The sequence below is a fragment of the Grampus griseus genome (genome assembly GCF_964374135.1).
Source record: "Grampus griseus genome assembly, chromosome: 13".
Classification (NCBI taxonomy): Eukaryota; Metazoa; Chordata; class Mammalia; order Artiodactyla; family Delphinidae; genus Grampus; species Grampus griseus.
The window spans coordinates 46,204,649-46,219,030 of NC_139007.1; the positions used below are offsets into that span (position 1 = coordinate 46,204,649).

The following is a 14,382-nucleotide window of genomic DNA, read 5'->3' on the forward strand; positions in this document are numbered from 1 at the left end:
TAGACAAGCATCTGGGGATTTGTTTTAAGCTTATTTAGAAAATACCTTGTATATCCATACTTCCTAAATAGCTGAGGTAAAAGTCTGAAAGATAAATGCATATCCATTCATTTCAGGCATTTGGGGGAACAGATAATGAGTCCATTGGACCTGTCACTTTACTCTCAGGAATTACTTGTTAACTTACGTCTCTCTCCCCTTGACTGTGATCTCCTTCAAATGGGAACTGCATTATCCTAAATTTCGAGCTGTTTGTTGAGTAAGTTTTTAATGCCAGTTTGGGTATGTTGGTTTAGAGACTTCTTCCCATCTGCATACCTTAAGACCAATGCTGAAGGTAGCCTTTAATGTTACAAAGCACATTAGGTGGATTTGGTAGTTTTAATCATATTAGTTTTCTGGTTTATGTATAATGTATTCATACTATAGAACATTTAGAAAACTAATATAAATAAAATGGAAATCAATTCTAATCCCACACCATAAAAATATACAGTTTAAACCTTTTTTCCTTCATATCTATGTATGTGGTCTATATTCTGTTTTAAAATTAAATCGTTTTCTAAAACATGGCCTTAACTTTTCCTTAATATCAATCTGCTCGGAGGTGTCATAGTCTGACTCTTTACTAATTTAGGTTGTTTCCAAATGCTCAGAATTAAAATGCTTAAATTTGGGGTAGAGATCACCTGGGGAGTTATAAAACATTAATGAGTACTTGCAGCTTTTTCCAAAATCTAAACTTCCTCCATCCAGTTTAATTTCTGTAAGTTGTTTTGAGGAGGTGGTGCGTCAGTCTCACAAACCAGCTATGGCTCCAAGCAAACCCCAGGGCCCATTGTGGACCCTTCAACTGTTCTACAGGGGGAGAAGCTTCCAGTCTGAGGAGAGGAGGAAATGATACACAGTTTAGTCATCATGTGCTTTGGAAATTAAATTACAGTTCAAAGGAAGAAGATGATAAATGCTGCATGGTAGCCACTTGTGAAGAGTAGAGAAGTTCCCTGTGGCCAAACTTCCTCCACCCCACTTCTTGCCATGTTCCCCCCTTGATGGTAGGTGGTGACAGTTCAGTGTCCCTGTCGCCTCCCACTACTGCATCACCGCGGCTCACTGCCCTTGAGTCCTCAAGGAGCTTAACCGTAAAACCAAGATTGTACTTTTTTGCCTTCAAGATTGACCTTTATTTCTTTTCATTTTAATTAAAAACAAAACAAAACAAAACACTGTGAACCCTCATCATCCAGCTATGGTAACCATCAACATTTCCCCGTCTTTTTTACTTATTTTCCTCTCTCCCTTTTTTGTTGAAGTATTTTATGGCAAATCCCAGACCACATGTCGTCATGTCATTTCAGCCCTACAAATGTCAGTAGGCATCCCTAAAAGTAAAGACATTTTCTCACACAACCTCAATACCATTATCACACCTAAAAAAGTGAATAATACTCCCCTGATGTTATTTAATACCCCACTTATCTTTTTTAAAATTAGCATTGGTATTTATTAGTGTAAATATATTGCATTTGAAAATCCAACTTTTTTTAAGTTGAGGTATAGTTGATTTACAATGTTTCAGGTGTACAGCAAAGAGATTGTTATATATTCTCTTTCAAATTCTTTTCCATTATAGGTTATTACAAGATATTGAATATAGTTCCCTGTGCTATACAGTACGACCTTGTTGCTTATCTGTTTTATATATAGTAGTGTGTATCTGATAATCCCAAACCCCTAATTTATCCCTCCCCACCACTTTCCCCTTTGATAACCATAAGTTTGTTTTCTATGTTTGTGAGTTTATTTCTGTTTTGTAAATAAGTTCATAGGTATCATTTTTTTAGATTCCACATGTAAGTGATACCATATAGTATTTGTCTTTGACTTACTTCACTTAGTATGATAATCTCTAGGTCCATCCATGGTGCTGCAAATGGCATTATTTAATTATTTTTTATGACTAGTGATATTCCATTATATATATGTTTACATACACACACCACATCTTCTTTATCCATTCATGTGTTGATGGACATTTAGGTTGCTTCCATGTCTTGGTTATTGTAAACAGTGCTGCTATGAACATTGGGGTGCATGTGTCTTTTTGAACTAGCATTCTCGTCTTTTCAGGATGTATGCCCAGGACTGGGATTACTGGATCATGTGGTAATTCTATTTTTAGTTTTTTGAGGAACCTCCATCCTCTTCTCCATAGTGGCTGTACCAATTTACATTCCCACCAACAATGTAGCAGGGTTTCCTTTTCTCCACACTATCTCCAGCATTTATTATTTGTAGACTTTATAATGATGGCCATTCTGACAGGTGTTAGGTGGTACCTCATTGTAGTTTTGATTTGTATTTCTCTAATAATTAGCTAAGTTGAGCATATTTGCATGTGCCTGTTGTCCATCTATATGTCTTCTTTGGAGAAATGTCTATTTAGGTCTTCTGCCCATTTTTTGACTGGGCTGCTTTTTGTTTGTTTGTTTGTTTTGATATTGAGCTGTATAAGCTGTTTGTATATTTTGAAAATTAAACCCTTCTGGGTCACATCATTTGCAAATATTTTCTCCCATTCCGTAGGTTGTCTTTTCATTTTGTTGATGGTCTCCTTTGCTGTGCAAAAGCTTTTTAGTTTAAGTAGGTACCATTTGTTTATTTTTGCCTTTGTTTCCATTACTCTAAGAGATGGATCAAAAAAGAATATTGCTGCGATTTATGTCAAAGAATGTTCTACCTATGTTTTCCTCTAGGAGTGGTCTTACATTTAGGTCTTTAATCCATTTTGAGTTTATTTTTGTATACGGTGTTAGAGAATGTTCTAATTTCATTCTTTTACTTGTAGCTGTCCAGTTTTCCCAGTACCACTTATTGAAGAGACTGTCTTTTCTCCATTGTATATTCCTGCCTCCTTTGTCATAGATTAATTGACCATAAGTGTGTGGGTTTATTTCTGGGCTTTCTATCCTGTTCCATTAATCTATGTGTCTGTTTTTGTGCCAGTACCATAGTGTTTTGATTACCGTAGCATTGTAACATAGTCTGAAGTCAGGGGGTGTGATTCCTCCAGCTCCATACTTCTTTCTTAGGATTGTTTTGGCTATTCAGAGTCTTTGGTGTTTTAAAATTTTAAACATACAAATTAAAAAATTTTTTGTTCCAGTTCTGTGAAAAATACTACTGGTAATTTGATAGGGATTGCACTGAATCTGAGATTGCCCCCAGTTATCTTTTTAAAATGGTTTTGTAAGATTGGTTTTTCAAGTCATGGTCCAAATAAGATTCATGTGGTTGTTGTGGTGTTTAAATTTCCTTTAATCTAAAATAAACACTTTTTTTTTTACACACACACACACACACACACACACTGTATTTTATTTTTACAAGAGATAAATAAACTGACACCAAGCATTGTAAATGGATGACCACAACAAAAGCAACAATAATTGCAGTTACCAAACACGAAACACACTCATACTATGTCATAATATTGACATTCAGTCCAGTAATCCTCCACTGTAACAGCTCCTTTACTTTGCAGTGGAAATTGATTTGTATATTTTTTTGCCTCTGAGTCCTTGTGGGATTTTTTTTTTTTTCAAACAAAAAGTCACAAAAATTATAATCATCCTCATCAGTTCACTCAGTCCCATGTAATTAATTTTTTTTCATCTTGATCTTTTGTTAGCACTTTTTTTTTTTTAAAAAACGATGTTGGGGGTAGGAGTTTAGTAATTTATTTATTTATTTTTGCTGTGTTAGGTCTTCGTTTCTGTGCGAGGGCCTTCTCTAGCTGTGGCAAGCGGGGGCCACTCTTCATTGCAGTGTGCGGGCCTCTCACTATCGCGGCCTCTCGTTGCGGAGCACAGGCTCCAGACGCGCAGGCTCAGTACTTGTGGCTCATGGGCCTAGTTGCTCCGCGGCATGTGGGATCCTCCCAGACCAGGGCTCGAACCTGTGTCCCCTGCATTAGCAGGCAGATTCTCAACCACTGTGCCACCAGGGAAGCCCCTGTTAGCACTTTTATGAATTCATCAGTTTTCCATTAGAGTTCTGAAAATGCTTATTCATTCAGTTCAGCAGTATAGTCAGTTACCAGAAACCTGTACTTGTCAGTCTTTTCCATGAATTCCTTGAAGATGAAACCCTTTTATAAGAACATTTTTGCAAAAGCATCAGAGTACACCCAGAACTGTCTGTAAATGACAAAAGACTTAAAAATGACCACAGTTAAAGATTTGATGAGGGCTTCCCTGGTGGCGCAGTGGTTGAGAGTCCGCCTGCCGATGCAGGGGATGCGGGTTCGTGCCCCAGTCCAGGAAGATCCCACATGCCGCGGAGCGGTTGGGCCCGTGAGCCACGGCCACTGAGCGTGCACGTCCGGAGCCTGTGCTCTGCAACGGGAGTAGCCACAACAGTGAGAGGCCCGAGTACCGCAAAAAAAAAAAAAAAAAAAATTGATGAAAGTTCATAATAATGCAATTGACAAGGAAATTTAGTTATTTCTGAGATATACATTTTAAAGTAATAACTAGAATTATGACTTATAACATTATACCAGATCATATAAGAGTTTTAGAAATTTCATGTAATGTCTGAAATATTTATATTAACATATTTCCATACAAATAACCCAAAGAAAGTTTAGTATTAGTTGTTCTTTTGTTTGTTTTTTTATACTGCAGGTTCTTATTAGTCATCACTTTTATACACATCAGTGTATACATGTCAATCCCAATCACCCAATTCAGCACACCACCATCCCCACTCCACTGTGGTTTTCCCCCCCTTGGTGTCCTACGTTTGTTCTCTACATCTGTGTCTCAACTTCTGCCCTGGAAACGGTTCATCTGTACCATTTTTCTAGGTTCCACATACATGCGTTAATATACAATATTTGTTTTTCTCTTTCTGACTTACTTCACTCTATGACAGTCTCTAGATCCATCCACGTCTCAACAAATGACTCAATTTCGTTCCTTTTTATGGCTGAGTAATATTCCATTGTATATATGTACCACATCTTCTTTATCCATTCGTCTGTTGATGGGCATTCAGGTTGCTTCCATGACCTGGCTACTGTAAATAGTGCTGCAATGAACATTGGGGTGCATGTATCTTTTTGAATTATGGTTTTCTCTGGGTATATGCCCAGTAGTGGGATTGCTGGATCATATGGTAATTCTATTTTAGTTAAAATAAACACTTTTTAAAACGTTTCTTTATACAATTCGTTGTTGAAGAAACTGGGTCAGTTGCACCTAGAATATCAACTGGATTCAGCTAATGACTTCCTTGTGGTGTCAATACACTTGTGTTTCTACCCCTTGTGTTTCCTGTAAACTGAAGTTAGACGTAAAGGCTTGATGAGATTCAGAGTCAATTATTAATTCAAATGTTTTGGTTTTTGGCAAGAGTGCTTCATAGGTGTTGGTATGCAGAGCACATTTTATCCTAGCAGGAGACTTGTAATATCTGATTTTCTCACGTGTAGTCATGCTGAGATCCATTAATAAGTTTAGATGGTGACCTGCCTGATCCTTTCATTTTAAAGTTTTTCCTCTTGTAAAGCAACTATACTCCAATAAAAATTAATTAAAAAAAATAAAGTTCTTCCTCAACCTTCTACCCAAAGGTTTTCCATCTATTTGTGACCATAGCGAGATACATTTTATTAGGGAGCTGTTCATTTTAATAGACAGATGTTGTGAAAGTATCTAAAAAGAGGTCTGGTAGGGCATCAGTGCAGGTGGTTTTCCAAAATTAAACACAAATACACTTGTGTTACAAAATCAAATAAAGAGATGACAAAAATGCTTTTAAAATCCTAGAACTAGATCATCTTGGAATTGTCATCTGGTATGTACCACTGGTTGAGTAGCCTTAAGGAAAGTCATATACATCTTGTCTTCTCATCTGTAAACTGGGGCATATATTATGAACCTCCCCAGACACAACACCCTATGCTCTTTAGACAAATGTGAGAACTTGGTTAATGGATTTAGTACACAGAGATTTCAGAATAAAAGTGGCCTCCTTTATTTGTTGTCATTTCCTTGGTGATCTTTTTAATGCAAGCTTGTATAAATTCTTTAATTAAAAATAATTTAAGTAGAAGATCACAAAATCCAAAAAGTATAAACAGTATAAAATAGAAAGAGCCCCTTCATTTTCACCCCCTGCCAGGAAAACTTAACCAGACTGACAGATTTTTTTAATTAAATTTTTTATTCTGAGATAATCATAGATCACATGCAGCTGTAAGAAATAATACAGAGTGATGTTGTGTACCCTCACCTGGCTTCCCCTGTGATAGCATCTTGCAAAGCTATAGTATAATATTACAACCATGATATTGATGTTGATACATTACATATGGAACGTGGACTGGTAGATTTTTAAATAACTCTTGTCGTCTTTCTTGTCAGTGTTTCTTAATTAGAGTTGGGTTCTGAGTTAAGCTACAAAAGTGTTAGGATGAGGTCGTGGAAATGGTGCTTCTCTGTTGTTTTCAGTTGCGTGCATATGCCTTATTGAGTATATGATACCATAGGCATTTTCTCTCCCTAGGCATTTTCCATTTGCCCTTTGGCATATTTCTAGTTCTTTTTTTCCCTCAGCTTTATTGAGATATAATTGACATATGACGTTGTGTAAGTTTAAGTCTACAATGCATTGGTTTTATACATTTATGTATTTCAAAGTTATTTAACACTGTAGCATTTGCTAACACTGCTATCACCTCACGTAATCACTGTTTCCTTTTTGTGGTGAGAACATCTAAGATCTACTCTCCTAACAACTTCCAATTATATACTATAATATGGTTAACTATATCTAGTCCTTTGAAGTCATCAAAACTGTGGAAAGACAGTAGGTTGAAAATTCCTGATGTCATTAGTACCCAGGGAATAAGTTTATTATATTAGTGCTTGCCACAGCAGACTCCATAAGTAGTCTTCCATAGGCTGGAGTGAAATTGCAACTTCTGATGACAGTTTGCTTTGTAATAAATTAGGAATCAGCCGTTCCTTTCAGGTTTTTTGGCAGAAGAAAGACCTAGTTTCATTCTGATAGTTAATGGAAAGGACAGCTTCTCCACATCTGAGCCACAGTCCCCCACGTAAAGTAAGGATGGGAGTGTTGAAGACTTAAACCTGCTCACATTCTGCCAGTGTCGCTGGGTGAGATGAGTTTCCTCTTGGGCATTAGAGTAGAAGGCATTGAAAAGAAGCATAATTACAGGCTTGAATAAAAGTGACACCCTGGAATTTTCCTTTGTCATGACATGTCGCTTAAAACTTCGAATACAGTAATCATGTGTGGGCTGATTCACCTGTAACTGAGCCTCATTTTATGTCTAGGGATGTTTTCTAGGAAAAGATTTCACTTTCTTTTCTCTTATAAAAGCAGAATTTCATAGTACTAAGAAACGAGACATTTAAAGGTTTCACAGGTCATACCTTGGTGGCTTAGAGGGGGTTAGTTATGTGTATAATTATATGCATAGTTGTACACTAGTTACCCTAGTGTTGTTTCATCAGGGTGCTCCAAGTCACTGCCTCCTAAGGTTGGGTGAGTCTTAGAAACGAGTTACAGGACCTTGTGGGGAGCTAGGGCGTTTGTCTCCTTTACAGGGGCAGCCACCGCCTTCAGCCCTGTGAGAACACCTGCTGGTATGATTGCCCTGTCTTCCAGTTTCCAAGAGAAATTGTCAATTGGATTTTTTTTTTTTTTTACAAAAGCCTTTAAGAGCAGGTAAATCATTCTAAATTTAAATCAAAACCCCTATGTGCTTCTGTACCGTATGCTTCACTCTAGTATAATTTTCATTTAATTCTCAACAATTTGGTACTTACTGCCAGAGAGCCCAAGGAATATAGTTATCACCTCAAACTTAAGAACCAAACTTACAACCTTTGTCCCCAAACCTGCTTGCCCTCTGGGCTTCCCTTTCTGTCATATTAGCCTCAGTGTTCCCATCATTTCTGGACTCAACGTCTCAACGTTTTTTAATTTTTTTCTCCTCTTGTCTTTCCCACTATAATTAACCGAAACCCGAGCCTGTTGGTTTTTTTCTTGTGAACCCCCTGTTTCTCTTTCCCTTTCCATTCCAGCCACCCCGTTCCTAGCCCTCCTGCTGCCCTTCTGAGGCAGATTCTCCTGCATCCTAGTTCCTGTATCAAAACTTTTTCTAATACCTCTTTCATTATCTCCCTTCTCTAAAACGTCTGTGGACCCCTATTGTAGCCTACTGTATAAATTCCACAACTTCTGCCTGGACCTCCAGGTTTCAGAGTAGTTTTATCTTAGCTGTCTATCTCCATTTCCCTCTGGTACTAACTCATTGCTCCTATAGGTCAACTCCCCCAGTGCAACCTCCCTGCTTGGAATCTTGTGAGAGTTTCTGCATAATGGGTGGGTCCTTGCCTGGAGCTTGACGGCTGATTTGGGATAGATTCTGCAGTTTTCCCCAACCCCTTATTTTAACTAGACCCCCATGTCATTTGGGCTGCAAGTCTCAGGGCAAGAAGGAGGTAGAGTAGAGGAAGACCCCAGATGAATCCTCTAGCAGGGACTAGCCTGGAGAAGGAAGAAGGCTGCCTTGGGCTTCAGATTCCCAGGATGCCCAAGTTGGGGCTTGTCCATAGGAGGCTTTGGGATGCCTTCTGTTACCACCTCAGAGAGTTCCTTCTCCAACAGACTTCTGCTTCCGGTGCAGGGCAAAAATTCTGGCTTTGTTTCTTTGAAGCCGTAGTAACCACAGGCATTTTGTACTTCGGACTCTGCATGCGGTGTTTGCTCCTAACCTTGCAGCCCACCCAGTTGTGCATGCTGTTAGATGTTTGGGTGATTAACCTGGTCACTTTAATATACTGGAACAACTTGTTGGTCAATTGATTAACTACCCTGTTCAGAAAGTCTTAAGAGAATTCCTTGTTTTAGTGGAGTAGTGAGAGTTCACTGAAATAGATTCTCTCTTGCCCTCTCTGGCCCTTTGTTTAAGCTCCTGCTATGTCAGGGACACCTAGTGTTATAGTTATCGGAACATGGAACTCTCCCATTTCACTCTGAGTCCTGAGCAGCCATTGCTGCTTTTATGCGTCTCCAACAATGCCATGTCTGGCGGGTGGCAAGCACTCAATACAGTATATCCTTGACGCTCATGATACATCTTGAGTCTATCAGGAACTTCCAAATCTGTGACTGTTACTAACTGACATGTGCATGTCAGATGCTTGTTAGTCCCCAGTTGAATGACAGGCTCTTAAACAAAGTCCTCTCAGCATAAGCCTCAGAATCTACCAGGAGCATTTTGCATACATGATCCCATTTAATCGGGACAGTGACCCCTGAAATGAGTAGTAGTAGTTTCTCGGTTGCAAATTATTTCATGGCACTGGCTTGCTAGTAGACAAAACCACAAATGGCAAATCTGCGAATGCCAAGGGCCCACTGTGCAAGTGTGGATGGGTAGATATCTGGATAGATGATTAGAAAAAGTAATTAGACTAAATGATGTGTTTGCAAAGGGCTTACCATGCTAATACATGAAACATTTTGATCAACAGTGTTCAGAAGATTAAACTGAGAAACAAGAGATGAAATAACCTGGAATAATAAATACGGTTTAATAATTCAATCCTTTTTTTTTTTTTTTTTTTAGCTTTTCCCTCTCTCCATAGAAGGAGTAGAATACCTAAGATGAAGATTATACTGGACATTTTCAGTCCTCAGTAAAAATTAATTTCACTTACTTTTTAAATTTTTTTTTAGAAGATGTTGGGGGTAGGAGTTTATTAATTAATTTATTTATTTTTGCTGTGTTGGGCGTTTGTTTCTGTGCGAGGGCTTTCTCTAGTTGCGGCAAGCGGAGGCCACTCTTCATCGCGGTGCGCGGGCCTCTCACTATCGCGGCCTCTCTTGTTGCGGAGCACAGGCTCCAGACGCGCAGGCTCGGTAGTTGTGGCCCACAGGCCCAGTCGCTCCGCGGCATGTGGGATCCTCCCAGACCAGGGCTCGAACCCGTGTCCCCTGCATTAGCAGGCAGACTCCCAACCACTGCGCCACCAGGGAAGCCCTCACTTACTTTTTGTATTCTTTTTTTTTTTTAACAGGTGATGGCTGTGGGCACATAGTGACCTACAAGGACAGTGGCACCATGACATCTAAGAACTATCCAGGGACTTACCCCAATCACACTATTTGTGAAAAGACGATCACAGTACCGAAGGGGAAGAGATTGATTCTGAGGTTGGGAGATTTGGATATTGAATCCCAGACCTGTGCTTCTGACTACCTTCTGTTCACTAGCTCTTCAGATCAATATGGTAAGAAAAGAGATCTAGGTTTCACTGAGCATGGGAAAATTTGAGATGCAGGGAGGAGGCACGTGGCACGCTCATCAGTGTTACAGCCTGGGAAGATCAGAAGAGGAACTTGCTCCTTGTAGACTCAGGGTAGCTCACGTGGATACACTTGTTTCATAAGCTGCACAAAAGACATCTGAGGAGATAGTAGCCTTGCGTGGGTCTCAGGAGCTTAGTTAGTTTATATCTTGTCGGGAAGACAATTGGAGATATATAGCATTTGGCTAAAACACCTACAGTTCATTCGTTCCTGTGACAGATGTTTATTGAACAGTGGTCATGTGTTCAAGTGCTCTGTGGAGTACTGGGTGGGATACAGCAGTGAAAAAACAAAGTTCCTCCTTTCATTGTGCTTACACTGGTAGAGGGGAGGGGGGAAAACAAACAAACAAATACATCTATAATATGAGAGGCAGTGAGAAAGAAAAATAAGGAATAAGAAAAAGGAGTCATCCTAAGGTGATACCAAGTCTGATTCTGAGTGTGTTTGTGTTCAAATGGGATGGTCAGGAAGCCTTCTCCAATAAGAAGACATTTGAGCAGAGACCCAAATGGAGTGAGTGAAGGGACTGTACACATATGTCTGGGGTCAGTTTTCTGGGTAGGGGAAGGGCAAGTGCAAAGGACAGTTTTCAGAGTAACCTTCTGAAATTAAGCTTTTTGTGGTTTGGGGTGTGCTGTTAGCACACTGGTGTCTGAAATCACCATTAGCACTAACCCTACAGTCCTTAGCCCAAGGAAACAACTTGGGTTTCGTGGATTAGAAGACAAAGACAGAACTTAAGTACGGATTCTTCTGAGATTAGAGACTTTTTGAAATTCTCTGTGTGTTACAACTTCAAAAATGATACAGGTTTTAAGCAAAACCCTGTCCTCCTGCTAGTTCTATAGGTAATTTCTCTCAAACACACAGCTTTAAGGCTGTCTTTACCTTTGCATCCAGAGCTTCCTCACTCCTCCCAGGGTGGAAGCCCAGACCAGTCCCGAGACTGTTCAGAGGTCTAAACCTATCTAGCCCCCATGGAGGAGAAAACTTAAGATTTATTTTTTTTATCCCTCAGAATATTATCTGTATTTTAATGTTGGTTGAATTACTCTGACAGAGTAAAGATGGTTGATTTCATATAATTAGTTGCAACTTTTTAACTCCAGTTTGACTCAAATGGGAAAAATGAGAATTCCAGGGATGCTTACGGCCCTTGGGAACACTCACTGTTCTGTTAGCTCTGGTAATCGAATGTGTGGTAATTTATGGAGCCACTCTTCAGGGAATCCTTCATTGGCCAGGAAATTTCCTTCAGATTCAGAGGGCATTGAGTGTCAGAGCTCCTGTGTAAAACGCAAGGGAAAGTGCTGCAGGGCCAGAAACGGCTTTTCCACACTAGTCTCTGTGGGGAAGCATCTCCTTTTCCAAAAGATGAGCAGTTAATTCCACCTGCTGACAGAGCAGCAGCTAATCACCTCTGTTGCTCTGGGTCTCTCTCAGCTTGGGGGCTGAGGTGAGAACTAGAGAGGGCAGCAAATCGTCCTGAAACAGGATAAGAGAATGGATGTGGCTTTCCCACACCAAGGCGTCTACTCCATTGTCTTTGTTGTATATTCGCAAATACACAAAAAGGAGGAAAAGCCTGGGATTAACTACATTTTAGGAGCTGGGTTACAAGGTGATCTTGGTTGGCCTCAGGGCACTCTAGTCCACATTTCCAGCTTCTTGAATTTTCAAGATTTAGACTCTTCACTAGGAAGTGAGTAATGAATTGCAATTCATTTCAATAAAGCCCAGTAAATTTGTTTTTCTCTTTAAATTTTTTCCTACATAGTTATGTTTGTCTTTTAAAAACAGAATATATACTCATTATAGAAATAAGCATACTCATTGTATGTCAGGCACATGCTTGGCCTCACGTAGGTTTTCTGGAATCCTTACATCCACCCTGCAAGGTAAATATTATTAATTCCTTTTTACAAACAGGGAAACTGAGGTACGGTGAGTATTTTATTTTATTCTATTTTAGGAACATGCTGAAGATCACAAAGCTAGTTAAGGGCTGAAAGGAAAATTTATATCTATGTCTTTGTGGCTCTAAAACATCTGTTTCCAGATGTCTGTTCCTCTCCCAGTACCAACACCCAAAGAAAAACTCAGTGCCTTATCACCCTTCCCAGGTGGACCAGCCCAGTATTACATCATACAGCAATTTTGCCTAAAACACAGGTGTAGTTAATACTTTGGGTTGGGGATGTTCTTAAGATAAAATATTTAACGATGCTCAGAAGTTCTTTCTTTTGAGGCTACGTAAAAGATTCCCTGATCAGTCGTGTTAAGGCAAATCCAGCAGACAAGAATAACAGAAATTAGCAATAAAAGGAATGCATGGAAAGGAAATTAGAATACTTCAATCCTATAAGCATATTTAAAAAGAAGTACATTCTAAATTTTCTTGTAGTCAGAACTACAGATTTTCTTTGTTAGGAAAATCTTTATTACATATAGGCTGAAAAAGTTCTATCTCAACCTGAGTAAAATGAATGTGCCCTTAAAAAAAAATTAAGTGGCTTAGGGCCAGATATAGCAGGTGTACACATGCATATGTGTGTATTAGGGCCAGGTATAAGCAGGTGTACACATGCATATGTGTGTATGCTGCATATATATATTTGTGTCTTTTGTAGTTTTGAAGAGCATTCTGGGAGGAGCCACTTATGCATATATGTATACTTACAGTATTTAATCCAGTGACTTGAATGTAGTAGATACTCCGTGAATAAGTGGTTTTAAAAGTGAATTGGCAAATTCAATGGCGAGGAACCAGTTCAGTAAAACATGTAATACCTGCAATATTAAGCAGCTACTTGGTGAAAAGGCTATTAACATAGAAAACTGCTGAGGATATAGTGTTAGGTAAAATATGAATACACAGTAATGTCCTAATAATAGAAAAAAGCCTCTGAATAAAGTAAGACAGAACATAATTGTAGCCAAATGTTAGAAGGAGGACTTTAAAAGGTTCAACTCTGGGTATTGTTATATTTTCTCTCTACTCTCTGTTTTTTTCTCTAATAAACATACATTTCTTAAACAAGTAGATTTTCTTTGCCCAAGAACACTAACTTTAGACCTGTATTTTAATTTAGTTAAAATAGTCCCCTGGTCACTTTGAACCTCCTGGAGGAGTGTATCATCTGCAGAGGAGAGAGAGAAGGAAGAGGGGGAGGAGTGCTTTGTTGGCCTGTGCAAGCTCAGGGAGTGTCCCTTCCTTTGGGACTGTTGCCCAGCTCCCTGGAGTGGGGAAGGCCCCTCTGCAGCCAGTGTGGCCACAGGACTGTGGAGGGAGGGTCTCAGGGATCCAAAGCGCTGTTGCCTGGGCCGGCAGTCGAGGGAAGTACCCACTGCAGTTCCCCCCGCGGGGACCATATGTTCTAGAGTACCTCCTGCAATTCCAGTATACAGGGCTCTAAAGGTGACATGTATGGCTGAAAGAGCTGAATAGTTTTGGTTTATCCAGCTCAGTTTTTTTCAATTAATGGCTAAAACCCATTGCCAAGAGATTTTAAGACTCAACACTATCAGACTTTTGAATGTGGAGTTAATGTTTGGAAAAAGAATAATGTTTTCTGGCATCCCTGTTTATAAGCTCTGCCAAGAGTGGACATAGTTGCAATGTGATTGCATTAACCATTGTGGATATGCTGAAGTTATATAGTTTTAATCCTTATGCAGTTCATTTGTAATGGCTCACCCCCCCGTGCCGATTTTGTTTTAAATGTTTGGTTCATATACTTCGGGTGCTTTCATTCGTGGTAGCAAAACGTTTAATACTATAAACAAGTGTGACCCACACCAGCTTTCACAGTGATCAAGCAAAATACACACCTGATCTCACTGATTGTTAAGAGACCTGATACAAATAAGATGGGGTTGTTATTCTTCTGTTTCTCATATATGATAATGAGGGCTGATATTTCAGATTCAAACATCAGTTAAAAGAATGTACTTACATATATCTGT

General features: G+C 39.3%; 1 protein-coding gene across 2 annotated transcripts in view; it reads left to right on the forward strand.

Annotated features, from left to right (window-relative positions):
* DCBLD1 (discoidin, CUB and LCCL domain containing 1) overlaps positions 1 to 14,382 on the forward strand; it is a gene marked incomplete at its 3' end in the record, with an annotated part of 67,127 nt that overhangs the window by 13,043 nt on the left and 39,702 nt on the right. For both annotated transcript variants that reach the window (XM_082668579.1, XM_082668580.1), the window contains exon 2: positions 10,122 to 10,334. In XM_082668579.1, the coding sequence (XP_082524705.1) occupies positions 10,122 to 10,334 (213 nt within the window). The remainder of the gene's footprint in view (positions 1 to 10,121; positions 10,335 to 14,382) is intronic.